This window comes from Gymnoscopelus microlampas (genome assembly GCF_963454915.1).
Source record: "Gymnoscopelus microlampas genome assembly, chromosome: 6".
Lineage (NCBI taxonomy): Eukaryota > Metazoa > Chordata > Actinopteri > Myctophiformes > Myctophidae > Gymnoscopelus > Gymnoscopelus microlampas.
Genome location: NC_139943.1, coordinates 32,786,382 through 32,806,756, shown reverse-complemented (window position 1 = coordinate 32,806,756; position 20,375 = coordinate 32,786,382). Strand labels below are relative to the sequence as shown.

The 20,375-nt window shown below is 41.1% G+C and overlaps 2 protein-coding genes across 2 annotated transcripts in view; both read right to left on the bottom strand.

The window, feature by feature from the left end:
* Positions 1-293: 293 nt before the first annotated feature.
* Positions 294-20,375, bottom strand: part of slc41a2a (solute carrier family 41 member 2a) — a gene marked incomplete at its 5' end in the record, with an annotated part of 42,402 nt that continues 22,320 nt past the window's right edge. Inside the window, 3 exons of the mRNA XM_084059084.1 lie at positions 294-493; positions 602-750; positions 1,034-1,165. Coding sequence (XP_083915210.1) covers positions 317-493; positions 602-750; positions 1,034-1,165 — 458 coding nt within the window. The 3' untranslated portion in view covers positions 294-316. The remainder of the gene's footprint in view (positions 494-601; positions 751-1,033; positions 1,166-20,375) is intronic.
* Positions 3,864-8,191, bottom strand: LOC311047877 (protein FAM200B-like; the record flags this gene model as incomplete). Its single annotated transcript, XM_084060826.1, has 10 exons — positions 3,864-4,142; positions 4,248-4,404; positions 4,605-4,848; positions 5,338-5,446; positions 5,573-5,730; positions 5,825-5,959; positions 6,037-6,121; positions 6,259-6,590; positions 6,767-7,019; positions 7,754-8,191. The coding sequence occupies 10 exons, from the start codon at positions 8,189-8,191 to the stop codon at positions 3,864-3,866; spliced, it is 2,190 nt and encodes a 729-aa protein (XP_083916952.1).

The window sequence follows — 20,375 nt, the reverse complement described above, 5'->3', positions numbered from 1 at the left end:
AGGGGTCCCGGACCCCCTGTTGAAGACCCCCGCTTTAAGCCCTTTGTGAACTCACATTTTAATAAGTGCACCACATATAACTGGTTAGTAGACATGACAGGCATACCTTTAATAATAATAATAATACAGATAGTTCTGAATATTACATTACTGCATATTTTAAAATAACAGTGAAAATACCAATTTTAGACAAAAAAAAATTGGCAATGTTGTATATATATCAGTAAAATCCTCTGTGTTCATTTAACTCTAAGAGTGTAAAAAATGTCAAAAGAACATTGATTTTACTGTGCACAGTAATGTTCAAGCATTGCTGCTAAGTGCTGCCTGGGTCCCCAATGCTCCAGAGTAGGAGAAAGGCAAGCGAGAGGAGAGCAGTTCCCAGTAGGTCCCCCAGGGCTGTGAGGTATGGGATAGAGTAGCTATCGGGGTCCTTGCCCCTTCGCCATAGGCAGTGGACCATCCAGTCGGCCATACAGAGCAAGAAAAAGACCTGTGAATGGGGCGAGGGGATTACTGGAGATGACACAGAATGAGATGGAGCAGGCAGCAGTGATCTAATGGTGAATGAATGGTGCAGAGAGAAACAAGCCTGGCTTACTTGAATCAGGGCAGCGCACAAGAAGAAGATAACGAAGACAGGGGTGGGCAAGGTTTGACCTCCTTGCATCAGGTGAATCATGTATATGAAGATCAACTGACCGGGGATGACCAAAAGCAACAACACTTGGGCAGATCTATGGTTTGGACCTAGTTAGATTAGATTAGATTACAGTAGATTAGATTAGATTAGATTAAATTAGAGCAGAGTAGAGTAGATTAAATGGCTTGGGCCTAGGGACGTGAGGTAAGTTTGTTTGTTTAGCCTTTATATTTTCTTATGTATTAAATTGTATTTAAATGGTACCCTGGCAAAAGGCAAAGCCTCTTGAGTGAAAGGGGGTGGGGGCTAAATAAATCAACATTATAATTAAAAGACGATGACATTTTCATTATATTTGTCTTTGTTTATAATCAACAGCCATTTATTTACCTGAGCCACAGAAAGTGCAGCAGGGGTTGTAGCAGCATCTATGATCCTCAGGCACCTCCCCTGGTATGCAATTCATATGCAAATGAGTTGCAATGCGACTACACTGGATGGAGACTAGGTTTCCCCCAATACCTGTGGCAGTGAGAGACAGATGGGGCATGAAACAAAAGTGTCTCAAAAATCTCTCTTGCAAATTACATTTCATTGCACCTGCATTGACAATAAGAAAATAAGTGAATTGGTGTGAAATTGGCATGCTGTGAGTTCCCTGCTAAGTGCAGCGTTTTCACACCTGGTACATACACAGTGCTGCTGAGCAAAATAACTTGACTTATTGATGTCTGTCGATTAGGGTTACCAAACATTCCACCCCTCAAACCGGGACCCTTAAGTCAATGTGCACGCACACGGCCATTCATGCACGTGCACATGTATACGCACCATAGGTGTTGCAAACATGCAACGAGTCACGACTGATAAACATCAGCCTCAGCGTTGAATTCAGACACGCAATGCGTTTATTCAAGTTTTCTGATTGGTTAGCATACATGAACAGAACATGATAAACGTCTATGCAACCACTGAAAACAACTATTATTGTATTGTAATTCTGGCGATTAGTGTTTTAGAGATATTTGTGGGGAGACGCAGCTTGTAACCGGGACAATCCTGGCCAAACTGGAACACCTGGTTACCCTACTGTAGATTATTGGTTAGCTGACAATCAGGAAACCCAATCAGGAAAAAAACATTTGTTAAACAGGAAATTGAGTTTGACCTTTTAAGTCCTCTCCATCCTCCTGCTCCTACATTCCTACTAAGAACATCACATTAAGAGATTAGGCAGGGACAGGCACAAACAGGCAAATGGAATCTGTCTCAGGCAGGGCTGCCAACTTCCAGAAATTGGCAGGAGTGAGACTTAACTGTCTTAATGCGTTCGGCCGCCGCCCGAAGGGCGGCGGCGAAAAAAATTTTTGACGGGCCCTTTTAAAAGGGCCCTTTTAAACGCTGAATTAGAGGAATTTAACATTAAGACTGATGTCTTCACCCCCATGCCAGCTGCTCTCCCTGTCGGCCCCCTCATGCTTATAAAGTGTTAATATTATTTTAAATAGTGAAAAATACAGAAAATAGGGGGAAATACATAAAATCTCTAATCTGTGATTCTAATGTGATTAATGTGACCCCTACAGTCAGTGAAGTCCCGGGGCTGAATGTGACAAATATTGAGACAAATAGGCTATAACCCAATACATAATTTTATGAAATAAATTGGTTATATTCTACAGATAGTTACACTATTCTTGTACTATATTAAAATTAAATCATCCTTAACCTTCAGGTTAATTCATTATTTCCGTGGACTTAAAAATCATCGTTTTATTTGATTGGCCTTTTACAGGCCCTACCAGCCTGTAGGGGGAGGTAGAGAGTAACATATTATAATACCAGCCTGTAGGGGGAGGTAGAGAGTCACATTATAATACCAGCCTGTAGGGGGAGGTAAAGAGTCACATTATAATACCAGCCTGTAGGGGGAGGTAGAGAGTAACCTATTATAATACCAGCATATAGGGGGAGGTAGAGAGTAACATATTATAATACCAGCCTGTAGGGGGAGGTAAAGAGTCACATTATAATACCAGCTTGTAGGGGGAGGTAGAGAATTGAATTGAATTGAATTGAGTAACATATTATAATACCAGCCTGTAGGGGGAGGTAGATAGTCACATTATAATACCAGCCTGTAGGGGGAGGTAGAGAGTAACCTATTATAATACCAGCCTGTAGGGGGAGGTAGATAGTCACATTATAATACCAGCCTGTAGGGGGAGGTAAAGAGTCACATTATAATACCAGCCTGTAGGGGGAGGTAGAGAGTAACCTATTATAATACCAGCCTGTAGGGGGGAGGTAGAGAGTAACATATTATAATACAAGCCTGTAGGGGGAGGTAGAGAGTAACATATTATAATACCTTTGCTCTAAGTGAAACCTGTGTCCAAACCCAATGTTGAATAAATGTGACTAACAATAGCATATTGTAGTCGTGTTTTCCATCAGAATTAATGAATAAATGCAAAAAAAATCTCCCCTGGCCTAGCACCGGGCCTAACTTTTTTCCTGCAGGAAACCCTGTACACTCTTGAGTTAAATTAACATTGATTTTACAATATGGGGTCCCAGCACTATAAATGCCATATGGGGTCTGTAGCCTAATGCATGTCAAACTGGGGGTCCTTGAAATTAAAATAGTTGAGAATCACTGCTAGAGCTGTAAAAAATCTTCTCTTATGGGGTCCTTGGCTTATCTTTTCAAATGGGGGTCTGCGGGCTAATAAGTGTCAATTTGGGGGTCCTTAACATGAAAAAGTTTGAAAACCACTGGCGTAGGACACACACACACACACACACACACACACACACACACACACACACACACCTGCACTCCCATTAGCCAATTTCAATATAGGAAGGCATTGTTGCGACATTTATTTGGGTCTTAAATTACATTTGTTGAGGTCTTAAAAGGGTCTTAAAAAGTCTTAAATTTTACTTTCAAAATGGTGCAGGAACCCTGAATAATTGACCAGCACAAGTAGAAATGAAAACAATTGTAACAAGAACATATTTGACAAATTAAATATGTTTATTTATAAAATGTCAATATAAAGAACATAGCAGCCTTCAAAGAATAGCAGCCTTCTAAGAACCAATAGCAGCCTTTTCCTTTAGTGCATTTTTTTCGTGTAACAAAGAACCAGAATAATATATATTTATATATTATAAAACAATAAAGTGCACGTCTTTGTTTGTGTGTTAGGGTTTACATGACATGTCTCATGTTGTAGGTTTTTGAGGCAGATTTTGATGCCTTGATGACAGAGCGAGGGGGCTCCCATTTGAAACACCGTGGCTCAAGGTTTGACATCTTCACAGTCATGATGGATGATAGCGTTCCCTCAAGAGCCAAACTGTTTCGGGTTTTGGTTTTGTTTAGTCCCACCACAGAGAACACTCGTTCAGCATCAGCATTTGAATGTGGAAGTACCAACACCAACTTAGCAATACGAGAGAGCCTTCCAAATCTGCTCATACCGGTCACCTTTGGAAAATGTACATAGGAAGCCTAATTACTCTCAAGTATTTTTGTATAGAATTAAGTTGATTACGTCAATGGGTATTTTAAAGGGTGCAGAATAATTCTTACCTTATTCTTCATTGATGCCATGCTCCCCCAAAAGCTCTCAATGTCAAACGTGGCTGGGTCTTCGGACATGGCAATGTCCATGGACTGGTAGTCCAGAAACTCCTCAGTCAGTTCATCACGCTCTTCAGGTCTGTTGTATGGGAGAAGTTCAGGAAACCTAAAAAGAACACAATGTGCACTGATCTGGTAAAGTAATGTAGCTGAAACAGGGGTTGCTTTTCAGATGTGGTCATCAAACTTTACAATCCATTTAGAAAATGTGGTCTGGTCTTTAACCTGCTCTACTTACTAAGCATATTGAGATAACAATGATTTGGCACTATACTGTAGATAAATGTACTTGACACCCCAACTAACCTGTCGACAAAGTACATGGCGTCTTCCACGCCACACTCTACCCTCTGCTGGACATCCAGAAACATGGCATGTTTTAGCAGGGGCTCTCTCATGGGGAGTTTCTTCATGGCATACTCCACAGCCCTCACCAGAAACTCCACTGCTGCCTGCTGGAACCTCTGCACTTGCTGTGGTGTAATGTCTCCTGCATCAAGGAACCTGTTGAGTGTTGCTCGAGTAGTGAAGCCGATTGCCAGCTTTTCTCCTACGAGAGACACAATAAAACAACAACTTCAGAGGTCATTAAGGTGCTGTATGGGATTCTGGAGTAAGATTGATGCAATAGGTTCTCATTCCACCAACACCAACCCACCATGTCAGTATGAGACTGGGAATAAGACCGGTGTTGAGTCACTTTAGGAATCATCCACAACAGCTAACTTGAAAGCACCCCTTTAAGTATCATCATCACATTAGTGATTGATTGATTGATTGATTGATTGATTGATTGATTGAATACTTTATTAGACAGAAATGCAAACAGCACAAGGTACAGTCACACATTTGGGCTAAAAGGATAATATAAAGTCCTGTGGACTCGTTTCCATTGTGGTCCTATATGTGTGATAGATGAGATGACATTATCCTCATACCTTGTCTGCACAAGCAGCCTTCTAACAAATAGTATTATGTGAGTGAGCTCAGTGAGTGAATAGTGTATGTGAATCTGCTGATGTGAAACTTGGAGAATTACCTGGCAGTTGGTTTGATGGGTCCTTATAGAGGATTTCATGCAATTCCTGGTGCTGCAGTGCTGCGGGCTTCAGAAACTTCGAGAGCAACTTGCGGATGAAACTCCGTATCTACAAATTTGTATTTCAGAAAAGATTTAGACAAATTTAACCTAGAAGTAGAGTGCTAATGAAAAAAGAACAAACTTAGTACATTATTACTAGCATACTGTATACTAGAATACCTTCCCAATTTACCTCATCATGTAGAAGGAAGATGGAGGACTTCTCTCTCTGGAGGAGGAGGTTGAAGGTGCAGAAGACTGGCAACGTTGCTTGATAGAAGAGCAGGTACACCTCTGTCATCGGGTTAGAGAATGCTGCCAACAGCCTCCTGAACCTTGGTTGTTTCTCATCTGTGAATACAAAAAAAACACAGGTTGTGCATACTACTTACATTTAGTCTGTTATAATAATCGTTCATTTGAGTCATTGAAATATGATGCCTACTTGATGACTTGAAGTAGCTGACCAATGGCTCATACTGCTGCAGGATACGAGTCAAACACCTCTCGAGGCTCAACCATCGAATGGAAATGTGCATAAGTATTTCCATATACTCGCTTCCATGGAGTTCACAGAATTCTATGACAAGAATGGAACATCTTAATTTCAATTTAATCTACGGTAACTCTTCTGCATTTCATTTGGACTGCACATACCTGTCAGGTAACCCTTCCGATTGGTGCTTCCTTTAAACCAGAGTCCCACATCCACAGTCAGATCCTCTGGATCAAATCCACACACCTGCAACCCATGATTTATAATCACATGACATTTTGTCATAGATTCATGATAACACAGCATAACAAACAGCCAGTTAGACTTGACATTAGACATAACGGATACGGTAGATCATATAAAGCATATATGATTCAACTCACCTCCAAAAAGCCCAGGCCAGCCTGTTTGGCAGTGTTGTGGATGATGTGACAGGGGCACCCATGGATGTAGATGCTGCCATGTTCTTTAAGAATTCTGGATGCGATGGAATTTCTTGCTCCTGTATTGACAGGTGCATTATCAACAGACAGACTCACACAGTTTCTCCATGGTATGGCGTTTTTTTGCAAGGCCTCGTCCATCTTCTGATATATCACTTCAGCTGTGCCGCAGCTTGGCCCACTGGTGGGACACATATCCAGGAACCTGTGGATGACTTTACTGGTGTCACTGTCATATACCCGCACAGTGAGTGGGTTCATCTTCTCTCTTCCTGCAACGATATGGTACATATAATATGTCAGATTAAGGTACACATCAGACTGACTGACTGAGAGTGTGTGTGTGTGTGTGTGTGTGTGTGTGTGTGTGTGTGTGTGTGTGTGTGTGTGTGTGTGTGTAATATTATATCTAAAAATGGGGGCTAGAAAGTGTGGAAAATGTAATGACCTGTATCATTTGATCCATCTGTGATCAATGTGAAAGGATTGGTCCTCATCTTCGTGACCAGTTCCTTTCTGAAGTGTGGGGCCACTGCTTCATTTATTATGCACGATGTTTTTGTGCGGGCGCACTTGTAGTTCTGTGCAGTAGGGGAATCTTTGAAGCATTCTTTTAGCAATGGGCTGAAGTGATCTGCTACTGCAAATGGCACATTGTGTTCGACCATTGACACTGCCACCTTTACCTCAGCTCTCCTTGTCTGCAACAGAAAGGGGGTAATCAAAGAGCAAATCATGTAAAACATTCAAGTGTTTTTGGACTGAATAAATGGATTTATTGCGGACTCAAGGTCCCTCGAAAAACACAACTACATACAATAAACAAATAAAAACAGTCCAAATGAACAGACAAGGCATTTGTGACAGTTTCTTTCATTTACTATTATTTATGCTGATATAACCTACAAGTACAATTCAGCTACTGCCACTGTTCAGAATTATATATATATATATATATATATATATATATATATATATACACACACACACACACACACACACACACACACACACACACACACACACACACACACACACACACACACACACACACACACACACACACACACACACACACACACACACACACACACACACACACACACACACACACACACACACACACACACACACACACCTTGGCTTCTTGTGCTGTCATGCCACCAACAGAGACTGGGGCATAATAAGGTGCAATCGTGGTTGTTGACTTTAGTGCCTGGTCTTTGGCATGATGCCCTTTGCTTTTTATATGCCTGATGACATCTGCCTTTCCTTGATGGGCACAGCTGTTCTCATGTCTGCATGTAGAGCACCAATAGTAAGAGGTGGTGGTGCCTAGAGTGATGAATGGCCATTGTACTGTCCACTCCTTTTTGAAAGTGCACCTGTAGGTGGCCGCTCCACTCTTAGCCCTCGGCTTTTTCCCTGTTTGTACCTTATTATTATTTATCTCCACAGTTTCCTCTGCTGGCTCTTCTGTCGCATTCTCATTCTCTGTGTCCTCAATCTCCTCTACAACATCATCATCATCATCTTCTTCTTCTGTCTCCTCTGCATTCTCATCATCTGGAGCCTCAATCTCCTCTATATCATCATCTTCTGTCTCCTCTGCATTCTCATCCTCTGGAGCCTCAATCTCCTCTATATCATCATCTTCCGTCTCCTCTGCATTCTCATTCTCTGTGCCCTCTGGACTCTCATGTTCATCCACTCTGTCAGTCACTGTGAGATCCAAAGCCTCCTCCACTCTGTCAGTCACTGAGAGATCTAACGCCTCCTCTGACCTGGCAAGTTTGGCAGGGGGTGGTTGACCCTTTCCTGCCCAGAATGAAAGCAGATCTCTCTGCTTCTTCTTTTTACCGGACTGCGACATCTGTCAGACTTTCAAACTAACAAACAGACAGAAACCAAAGCGTACAGTTAAGGAATGAATGATCCGGTCTCAAATAGCTACATGTTATTGTTTGCTTGACTTCATATTTTATTAGACAGAAATGCAAACAGCACGGGTACAGTGCTGTAAATTCCCTTAGCTCATAGTAAGTATCCATTTGCTCACACACAAATACATGATTTAACTCAGTGGTTCTTCTCAACCTCTTCAGGCCGCTACACCCACAAAAGAAAACCACCCTGACAAGGGGGTCCCCCAGGAGGCTCTATGCACAGCAGCCATATTGGAAAGAATTTGGGCCTCTTCTTACTTCCTTCACAGGTGTTACCAACGATACTAATGAAGGCTCTGTTCCATTCTGATCAGGGTGCATGTTGGCTCACTAGAAACACTCCATTTTGGTTCCCAAATGGCCCCTTATGGTGGGTGTGTAACTCTGAGAGTGTACAAATGGAACCAAATGGATCCTTACGGGTCCATTGGTTCCATTTGTACACTCAAGAGTTATGGGGGTCCTTGAAAATAAGACAACCACATACCACACTAAATGGAACAGAGCCTTAATTAGTATCATTGATAACACCTGTGAAGGAAGTAAGGAAGGGGCCCAATTCATTCCCAATTTGGCTGCTGTGCATAGAGCCTAAATATTGTGGAAAATAGCAGATCTACAAGCTCACAACGCTTTGCATTGCGAGCTTGTAGATCAGCTATTTTCACAAATGTGGCCTCTTACAATTTTCTATAGTATTGTTTGTTGATTACTTTTGATGCAGTGATGATATTTCTCCTTTCATTTCTTCTTTTTTTTGGTATTAAAAAAGCTCTTTTTAAAAAATGGTCACTTTACTGTCATCTGGGGACCCCCCCCCCCCCGCCCCAAACAAAAAAAATACGTGGGGACCCCCCTGGGCCTTGTGGGTCCCGACACACAGGTTGAGAACCAGTGATTTGCTAGTCACGGTTGTTAAACCCACCAGCAACATATGCTGCTCACCAGCAGCCTGTGTAACGTTTTAAGTATGTAGTCAGACCCACCATTTCATCAAAATGAAATGTTTTGTAAAGATCATGCGTTTGTAAAAAGGAGGTGGTTAAATTACCTACCGTTTGACCTCCCGCTTCAGATTCACTGAATCAGTCACGGCATTGTTGAGGCGCTGCGTCGGTCGGCGTTTCACGTTGTGTACTGTTTTCATTTCTCCGCCAAAGTGTTGTGCTTCCTTAAATCCTTCTTATTGGCTAGAGAGACGCTATGACCCGCCTTAAGCTGCCTCTGATTGGTTTAGACCAATCAGAGGCAACTGTTTGCTCTTTTTTTTTTTTTTTGGCTGTGAGATGGGGGGAGGCGTGAGAAATGGCAAGTGTGGCGTGAGGTGTGAGAAAAGGTTAAATTGCGTGACTCTCACTCTCAAAGGGTGAGACTTGGCAGCTCTGGTCTCAGGTGTCAAATGTACTGTATTTCTCTCTCAATAAATCAGAATGTGAACTGACTTTTTGTGTCACACAGTATTTTTTCTCTTGCAGGTCACTGAAGCTTTTCTGCTATGACTCTTCAACAGAAGTATGTTTGTGTGTTCCTGTATCATAACTGTAGTGTAGACTGAGAGAAACAATTCTGTTCACAAAGGTCGCCTCCTGGCCCACCTATGTCTACGCCTCAAGGTGTCCCTGAGCAAGACTCTTAATCTCTAACATCTCCTCCCTGTGTGCTCACCATGACCATCTGAGCAGCCATCAACTGGGTGAAGCTGAACTTCCAAGAGGCTCAACTTATCAGATAAAAAGGGGGGCTGGCATTTCACCCCCCCCCCCCCCCCCCTAATAATAATATGCAAGGGACCCCATAGGGGGGTTCAATCATTTTCCAAAATGTTACAAATTATTCCACAATGTAATGCAAAGTGCTTCTCCAAAGTGTGTGACACCCACAGCCACAACACCAGAGAGAGGGACCATGATCTGGTATATCAAATTTAGAACAAACATGGAAAATTTCTCATTCTAGTGCTCTGCCACCAAAATGTGGAATACCCTGACACCATCCTTTAAACTTTAAGAAGAAGGAAGAGAAGATGGGAAGCCAGAGGAGTGAACGGAGAATGGGTGTGATGTGTTAGAGTTTCATCACTTAAGGCAGGGGTTCTCAAACTTTTTTATGGCTCCATGTTACCTATGCTGATGTAGTCTGGGAGGCTTCGGCTGAAAGCCTGGACAGCAGGGGCGCGGCCACTGCGTTCTGATTCAAATCAACAGCCAATGAAGAAGAGGGGGCGGGATCCACATGCAGTGGGTGTTGCATGTAAATAGGAGCGACGGGAAGCAATTTCCCCTTGAGAAATTGCGGCCGCCATTGTTGTGTACTGCTGTTTGCCTCTCATCTGACTTTTTAGACGAGTTGCACAGCTCTCAGACCGGTAAGAGGCGTGTCCGCTCAGATTCTGAGCGTAAGTTACATCCCGCCCACAAATACCAGGGCTCTGGCCCAGAAGTTCCTCGCCCCTCCCGTTTGTATGCGAGAGCTGGCGAAAACTTCTGGGAACTCAGATTAATGCTGATGATGATGTTTTTTTCCCTGCATTTTTATTTCCTCTCTTCAAGTTCTGTTGTTTTTCTTAATGGGGAAAAAGTCAAACTTATATAAAGTATATATTGTTGCTATAAGGCTGCATCTGTTTGATTTTAATGTATAAGCTGTATAGGTCTGCCTCTAACTAGCCTCGGAAACCCATAGCCTCTAACAAACATACCAATCTGGGTCCCTGTAATGGCTGTTACTGCAGACTGTCTCTGAGGGAATTCTTTTTAGTACCCTCTCGCTCTCGGAGTAAAAAAACACCCACAATGGCTCTGGTGTGTGTGTGTGTGTGTGTGTGTGTGTGTGTGTGTGTGTGTGTGTGTGTGTGTGTGTGTGTGTGTGTGTGTGTGTGTGTTATGCATCTAACTTAAACATGTCCATGTATAGGAGGGAAAAAGGGGAATGTTACGGCGGGAGTTGGATGAACTCCAGATGTTTGTAAGTGAGTCTGGTCCAGCCATTAATCGTACCTGTCACAAAGTCCTACCCTGGCTGAAATGTACTTAATGTACTTCATGGCCTGTATTGGCTCCAGACAGAGTGTGTGCACTAATGTGCAATAACATAATAATGTGTAATCAGATACGACAGTGTACTACAAATTGTATAAAAATAACTATTGTACGGTGAATCTCAAAAAGATGTTGATTACTGATCAGGAATTTTCAAACTTCCTAAAAGTAATTTCATAACGGAGATCTCTTTCTGAACTTTTCATGAACTAAAGTTTGATTTGTGAACGTGATGCATGAATATGTGTATTTTGTCATTGTGCACGCACACACGCACACGCTTTTTAACTGAGGAGGCAGGGTTGTACATTTGTAAATATTAAATAACTCAGTAGTGACCTTGGGATGCCCCGGTGACTCACCAAGTAAGCGTGCATATCGACTAAATAATGCTACAGTGATAATAGTGTAGTGCTGTTTGCAGCTGATAGACATTTGAGCCATTTTGTTGAGAGCCAGTGTTGAAATCCACAAAATGAGCATAAAAGCTGTGAAGAGCATCAGGAATAAACAGCTCCCTGGGGCATTCTGATTGTTCGACACTCACGGTTGGCATCTCTGTCAACCGTGCTCTCCTCGTACTCCATAGATCACTGTTCCCCAAACAGTGGGTCGGGACCCATGTTTGGGTTGCGGACACATTTTTATGGGTTGCGAGTAAATATCCCCTTTTTTCTACATCAAAAAATGATATATACACATATATATATATATATATATATATATATATATATATATATATATATATATATATATATATATATATTAGAGCTTGTATTATTTCTAAAGTTTTTTTAAAAACTATTTCAACATTTTTCAAAAGCGTTTCATAAATAAAATAAAATCATTTCCATAAATAAAAAAAGCAAGCGCAAACAGAATATTGAAGAAGCCATCGGTCGTTGAAATGTACAAAGTTGGAAAAAGGGTATACATACTGACTGTATAGGATGCAAAGGGGTGGGGATGAATTTGGGAGTGGACGTAGGAGGTGACAGATTGTCACAGCTATTGCTTGACTAGCCATCAATCAATAGATAACGAGGTATCTGTAACCACTCAAAGGACCATAACTTATGCTCACACTAATGAGGTTTGTCTTTGTCTGTGAAAAACTCTGTCTGGTCCCGATCCAACACGCTGACATCACTTGTGATCACACTTCTCTAGAGACCTTTCAGAAACACCTTCCCCAGCCCAAACGCACAGTAAAAAAGTCAAACAAAGACATTGTAGGGACTGATCTTCCCTGGTACCAGAGCGGCTCGATGCCCTTAAACATTCCTGTGTGTGTGCGTGTGCGTGTGCGTGCGTGTGCATGTGAGTGTGTCTGTCTGTCTGATCTGACAATGCTTCCAGCAAACATGTGTGACTGAGTGATTGATCTTGACCATCAGGTCAAAATTCGTCTCAGATCCTGTGTCTAGGTGAGACATGACCTTTGACACGATCTAAATGTCTCAATATGAAGAGCATGGAGACAAAATACAACCAACCCAATTGTATAAGTTATATTGTATTAACATACTCTACCATACAGATTGGACAAAATTGCATTTTATACATTTTAAAAAAGTGACATACAGTAGTGCTGCTTTAAGGTATATATACTCCTCCTTATACATCATATAATAATGTGTTTGATTATCAATTTTATTGCATTCAAGTTATAATTTAATCATCATAATTTGAATTATAACCATGAGTGTGTTTGAGTAGTGTTCTGTCTTTGATCCTAAATATAATCAATTAGATCTGGTCCAGTGCATTAAGTAATGGCTGTGCCTCACAAATGCCAGATTTATTAACAGCCCATAATTAACTTGAACCCTAGTAGTGTCCCTATTCTGGGACCAACAATGAAACTGTGGTGGGACGCTGAGCCACCAATATTTATAATGCTTTATGAGGTCATGATGTATGTTGTTCACATAGTCACTTCTTGACAGTTAGTACCATTAACTTGTTATTGTATGGACTGGACGATGATGACTTTGCATGTATGTAACGCATGCATGTACATGTGAGTGCACGTGTATTGATTAACTCATTGTCCTGCACTTATTACCCAACCAGATTTAATTGCAGTCTCCAGTCTTTCCCATATAATATACTGTATGTTTGAACAACTACATTGAAATAACTACACGAGAAGTACAAAATAAATAACTCCATATTAAATACACTACATACTGTATTACTGCAGAAAATAAATAAACGACAATAACTCAGACAGCTGCAAGGACGAGGCCCACAGCTGTGGACACAAAGATCTTTACATGTAGGCGGTTATTGTACTGATAATACTGTTGGCACTGTATTGATTATCATTGTATTCTGCTGATACCGTAACAACATTATGATTGAATGTAAGTGTTTCTGCATAGTGCAAGATGAGGATACTGTATTGATTAACTCATTGGCCCTACTTAACATCAGGTCACTTAATCACAAGTCTTCCTCTGTAAATGATATCATCTGTAAAGAGAAACTAGATATTATCTTTCTAACAGAAACCTGGCTTGGTTCTGATGGAGCGGTGCTCTTATCTGCAGCATGCCCACCAAAGTACAGTTTCATTCACTCAGGACGTGAGGGAAAAAAAGGAGGTGGTCTGGTGAATATCTTTTCTGACACTTTAAAATTCAAACCTCTGACAAACCTTGGCAGTTTTAAATCATTTGAATACCAGGCCACCATATTGGAGAGTCAATCGTCTGTGCTTATGATTAGTATGTATCGACCTCCAAAGTGCAGCAAAGCCTTATTTCTAACAGAAATATCAGAACTTTTATCTATCTGTTCCACTAATTATGACAGAACTCTGATTACTGGAGATGCTAATTTGTATGTTGACATTGTTTCAGATGTTGTGGCTATGGGTTTCCTACAGTTACTGCACAATTTTGACTTTATTCAACATGTTGTTGGGCCAACACATAAACATGGCCACACCCTGGACTTGGTGATCACTAAAGGTTTGAATATCACTGTTGACAGTATTATTGATAAGCCCGAACTAACAGACCACTATTTATTGTGTTTTAACTGTCTTTGATCTAAGGAAAAACAATACAGAATATACTATAAAAAAACGTTTTTTTTAGCTCATCTGCAGCAAACGAGTTTCCTCGTCATCTGGCGTGTGTGCAGGTGCCCCCCCTACTTGATGCTCCCTCAGTGAATGATATGGTTCAACATTTTAATATCAAATTAGAGTCAGCTCTCGACATAGTGGCTCCTATGAAAACTAAAAAGAAACTTAATTCTAGAGTAACACCCTGGATCAACGAGCACATGCGCTCACTCAAGAAAGAATGTCGTAGAGCTGAGCGAATTTGGAGAAAAAACAAACTCACTGTCCACCTAGAGATTTTTAAGAAGTCAACAGTGGCCTATAACAAAGCACTGCGCTTGGCAAGGCAAGCATATTTTTCAGGCATTATCAATGACAACAAGCAAAATGCCAGAGTCTTATTCTCTACCATTGAACATCTCTTAAACCCCCCCCAGGCTTACAAGGAGTCGCTCCCTGCTTCTAAAGCTAAGTGTGATGAGTTTGCGTCCTTTTTTGCAAACAAAATTTTTAGCATTCGAGCTGGTATTATGAATGCTGCTGTTAGCACTGCAAATGCTGCAAATGGTGCATGGTGCAAAAACGTAGATCACTCCAGAGGAAGTCTAATATCTTTCTGCACAATTAATGAAGAGGAACTCCGTAAAACTATATCACAGATGACATCATCATCTTGTTCACTGGATGCAATACCCACCCCGTTTCTCAAAGAGGTTTTAGACAGCGTGATTGGAGATATCCTAAGAATTGTAAACAGCTCTCTACTTTCAGGCGTCTTTCCAGACTCACTGAAAACGGCTGTAGTCAGGCCGTTACTCAAGAAACACAACCTTGATCCATTGGTGCTGGGTAATTATAGACCAATCTCTAATCTGCCATTTCTGGGAAAGGTCTTAGAAAAAACTATCTTTCATCAACTGGATGTGTTCCTACAGAACAATAAGGTTCATAACAAATTCCAATCTGGCTTCAGGAAAGGTCATAGCACAGAAACAGCACTTGTAAAAGTAATTAATGATCTTAGGGTGTCCGCTGACAACAAAAATATATCTGTTCTCCTACTCCTTGACTTAACCGCTGCTTTTGACACGATTGATCACAAAATTCTACTACAACGCATGGAGTACTGGATTGGTTTGTCAGGCACAGCCTTGTCTTGGTTTTACTCTTACCTAACAGGCAGAAGCTATTTTGTCAGCCTAGCTAATTTTGACTCAGACAAACATGACATCTGTTCTGGTATTCCACAGGGCTCAATTCTGGGTCCCTTATTGTTCTCCCTGTATATACTACCACTGGGAGAACTCATCGCCGATCACGGAGTGAACTTCCATTTCTATGCTGATGATACCCAGCTGTATCTTTCGGTAGCTCCAGACGACCCCTGCGCTCTAGACCCATTGTTGACCTGTCTGTCCAGTATAAAATGCTGGATGAGTGAGAACTTTCTTAAGCTAAATGAGGATAAAACAGAAATTCTCATAATTGGCTCCAGTGAGCAGAGAGAATCAATAATAAGTAGACTTGGTAACCTGGCTGTAGAAAGTAACACCACAGTAAAGAACCTGGGGGTTATTATCGACTCTGAATTGAATTTTAATGCACACATTAATCATGTCACCAAGATTGCTTTCTTTCATCTTAGAAATATTGCGCGAATTAGAGACTATCTGTCGTTAGACAACGCAAAAACGCTGATCCACGCTTTTGTTTTCTCTCGGCTTGATTACTGCAATGCACTCTACTCTGGCCTGCCTAAGAAAACAACTGACAGATTACAACTTGTTCAAAATGCGGCAGCCAGAATTTTAACTAAAACTAGAATGAGAGAACATATCACTCCAGTTCTAGCTTCACTACACTGGCTCCCGGTTGTTTTTAGGATTGATTTTAAAATTCTTTTAATAGTTTATAAAGCTCTAAATGGTCTGGCACCTTCCTACCTCTATGACTGCCTAGAGAGACATGTTCCAAACCGGACCCTCAGGTCTTCAAGTGCTGACCTACTCGAGGTGCCTAAAATGACATATAAAAAATACGGTGAAGCAGCATTCTGCTTTTACGGACCAACAGTGTGGAATAAACTCCCATTACACCTAAAACAGGCAGCCTCTGTCGATAGCTTTAAAGCACAGCTCAAGACCTATTTCTTCACTCTTGCTTTTAGCTGACTCTTTGGTTGATTTTTAAGTCCTCACTGTATTGCCTATTTTAATGTTTTATGCTTTTGCTTTTATTTTATTTTATTTTTTGTTTGCTTTATTGTTAAATTGGTTGTAACTGTAACTGTATTCTTGCTCTGTAAAGCACTTTGCGCTGCATTTCATGTCATGAAAGGTGCTATACAAATAAAGTTTATTATTATTATTATTATTATTGTCCTGCACTTATTACCCAACCAGATTTAATTGCAGTCTCCAGTCTTTCCCATATAATATACTGTATGTTTGAACAACTACATTGAAATAACTACACGAGAAATACAAAATAAATAACTCCATATTAAATACACTACATACTGTATTACTGCAGAAAATAAATAAACGACAATAACTCAGACAGCTGCAAGAACGAGGCCCACAGCTGTGGACACAAAGATCTTTACATGTAGGCGGTTATTGTACTGATAATACTGTTGGCACTGTATTGATTATCATTGTATTCTGCTGATACCGTAACAACATTATGATTGAATGTAAGTGTTTCTGCATAGTGCAAGATGAGGATACTGTATTGGGAATATGCTGTCGTATATCGTTCATTGCTGATTTTGTGTTGTTGTTTCTTCTTTTCTGACTCAAAGCTATTGTGTCACTACTCTTAGCTGGGTCTACTATAATAATAATAATACATCAGACTTATATAGCGCTTCTTAGTACCCAAAGTCGCTTTACAAAACGGCTTAAAAACTATTTTATTAGGAGCAAAAAATAAAAACTTAAAAGGCTAAAAACAATAAGCTAAGACTAAGAAGAAGAAAGGGAGATTTGGTTTGGGTTAGGCAGGGAAAGCAAGTCTGAAAAGGTGGGTTTTGAGGGAGGCTTTGAACACAGCAAGAGTGGGGGTGGCTTTGATGTGAGGTGGGAGTGGGTTCCAGTGGGGGGGCTGCAACTGAAAAAACCCTGTCACCCCAAGTACTGTACTTCTTTAACCCTGTCTCTGTACTCTAACTACTGTGGTCACTGAATTTCCCCTGTGGGAAATTACATTCACTAGCAAACATGCTCACAACTTAACTTCTGTTGAAATACCTTATCTTGGGAACTGATAACATGTAAATCAACACTTATGACGGGACACAGTAATCAAGATACCATTATGTCTCCTGTAGGGATAAAAGAGGACGGATGGCAGGAGCAGAATGGGCATTTATCATTAACCATGATGCCAGCACTCACATTCTGTAATTCAGGCACTTTCAATTTTTATTTTATAAGTAAGATGCGTAGTGGCATCAAATTGCTGGTGCTCCGGCATCTGCCATCAGACCTCTGGAGCTTGTTCAGAAAGCTGCGGCTCGTCTGGTGTTCAACCGCCCCAAGTACTCCCTCACAACTATCCTTCTCCGTTCTCTACACTGGCTCCCCATAGCAGCTCGCATCCAGTTTAAAACCCTGGTGCTAGCCTATAGGGCAGTGAAAGGAACAGCTCCTTCTTACCTCCGGGCTATGGTCGATGCTTACACCCCTGCCCGACCACTTCGATCTGCCGCCTCGGGGCGACTGGTTGCCTCGTCGCTCAGTGCTCCTTCTGGCCGATCTACACGGTCATAGCTTTTTTCTGTTCTGGCCCCACAGTGGTGGAATGAACTCCCCACTGATGTCAGGACAGCAGTGTCAGTGCCCATCTTTTTGTTTTATTGTTTTATTGTTTTACTGGATCTTGGTTATTCGATACACTTATTTGTTTTTCCTATTTTGTCTGATTTTCCTATTTTGTCTCATCTGTTTATGAAAGTAGGTAGCTGATATATTGCACTTTTACCTTACCGCTAGGTATATTCTTAGTTGCTTGTTTTAGAAGAGAATGCACTTAATACTTCAGTGTGATTAGTAGTTTCGTTCCCTAACTATGTTGAATGCACTTATTGTAAGTCGCTTTGGATAAAAGCGTCTGCTAAATGACTGTAATGTAATGTAATGTAATCCACAGAAACGTGTGATTACATAATATGTTGATAATATAACCTCTGTGCTCATATTAAAAATATCAATATGTATTCACTAACAATTGGCAATCATGATACCCTTTTTCAAAGTTGATGGAAAAAGGGTACTCCTATATGTGTGGGGGCGGGGATGAATTTGAGAGGTAGATCATGTAAGAGGTAACATATTGTCATCTACTGTATGAACAAAATGCTCGCCAAAAATAAGCGGCGCAAAGAGATTTGGTGTAGACTGAAAAAGTACAGTTTAACTCAAGTCCGTTTTGCTAAGAATGGAGGGTTTAAGTGGTTAATGACCCTCCAGGGAGTGGTGAGAACAATGGACAGGATATAGGTATATTGATGAAGCACATAGTTATACATTTATAAACAAGGACCTCTACATGAAGACTGTATGGCTGCCGAGACATGATCATAGAAGTTAAACACTGTCGTCTAAGATAGCTTGGACACGTACTTCGAATGCCCCCAGAGCGGATCCCTAAAGTGGGGATCCGCTTTCGACACCACCGGGGAAAAGGATGGACACCACCGGGGAAAAGGAAACGAGGCCAACATAAGATCACCTGGTGCAGAACTGTCAAGGCTGAGCTGCTGGAGATGGGTCTCTAATGGGGCTAGGCACAACTGGTTGCCAAAGACCGTGATAAGTGGAGGAACATTATCGATACCTTATGCCCGATAGGGGGCGAAGAGCATAAGTAAGTAAGTAAGATATTTATAAATACTGTATGCTAGAACTTGGTGTTCAGAATTTAAACTGTTTTTTACATTACATTACATTACAGTCATTTAGCAGACGCTTTTATCCAAAGCGACTTACAATAAGTGCATTCAACATAGGTAGGGAAACAAAACTACTAATCACCAGAAGTCTTAAGTGCATTTTCTGCTAAAACAAGCAACCAAGAGTATACCTAGCGCTAAGGTAAAAGTGCAATAAATCAGCTACCTACTTTCTTGAACAGATGAGACAAATAGCAAAATCAAATGAGCAAGAGCTAAAACAAATAAGTGTATCGACTAAACAAGATCCAATAAAAAAATTACAACAAAGCAAGAGTTTGTACAACTAGTTAACAACAAGTAGGCAAGGCGAAGAGGAAGGGTAGTGTTTCCTGAAGAGGTGGGTTTTCAGCCTGCGGCGAAAGATTGGGGGTGATTCTGCTGTCCTGACATCAGTGGGGAGTTCATTCCACCACTGTGGGGCCAGAACAGAAAAAAGTTGTGACCGTGTAGACTGTAGATCGACCAGAAGGCCCCTTGAGTGACGAGGCAATCGGTTTACCTATGATACTAGATTATCGAGGCACTACAATGTCTCTCTGCATTTGATGTATGTATGTGTTTACCTTGTTTACTGTAAGTCGCTCTGGATGAAGAGCGTTTGCTAAATGCTGAAATTGTAAATTGTAACCATCATTTGTATTTGACTAACAATTGCAATAAACCTGGTTTGCAAAATCCAAATGCCTCAAGACTCCAAGTTATTCCTGGGCCCAGAGATTACAGACCAAGGTAATTGACCACACGGGCAACAAAACCGCGGAAAAGGAGGCAATTTCCTCTCGAGAAAGGAAGAAGGCCGCTGAGAGTTTCTGTCAAGATTTACTTCAACAGATAATGGCCCAATTTTAAGGCATGTCATGTCATTTTGACAGAGCATATGCTTGGTGTGACACTAAAAATAAAGGTGTACTGGAGCTTGACAAATTGTCCTTTGAGTTGTTACAGATACCTTGGTAAATAGAGTTATTTTGAATCCTAATCAATCAATATGATGGGAATGTATCTGTGGTGTCAAATGGAATGGAATGGATGTACCTCCC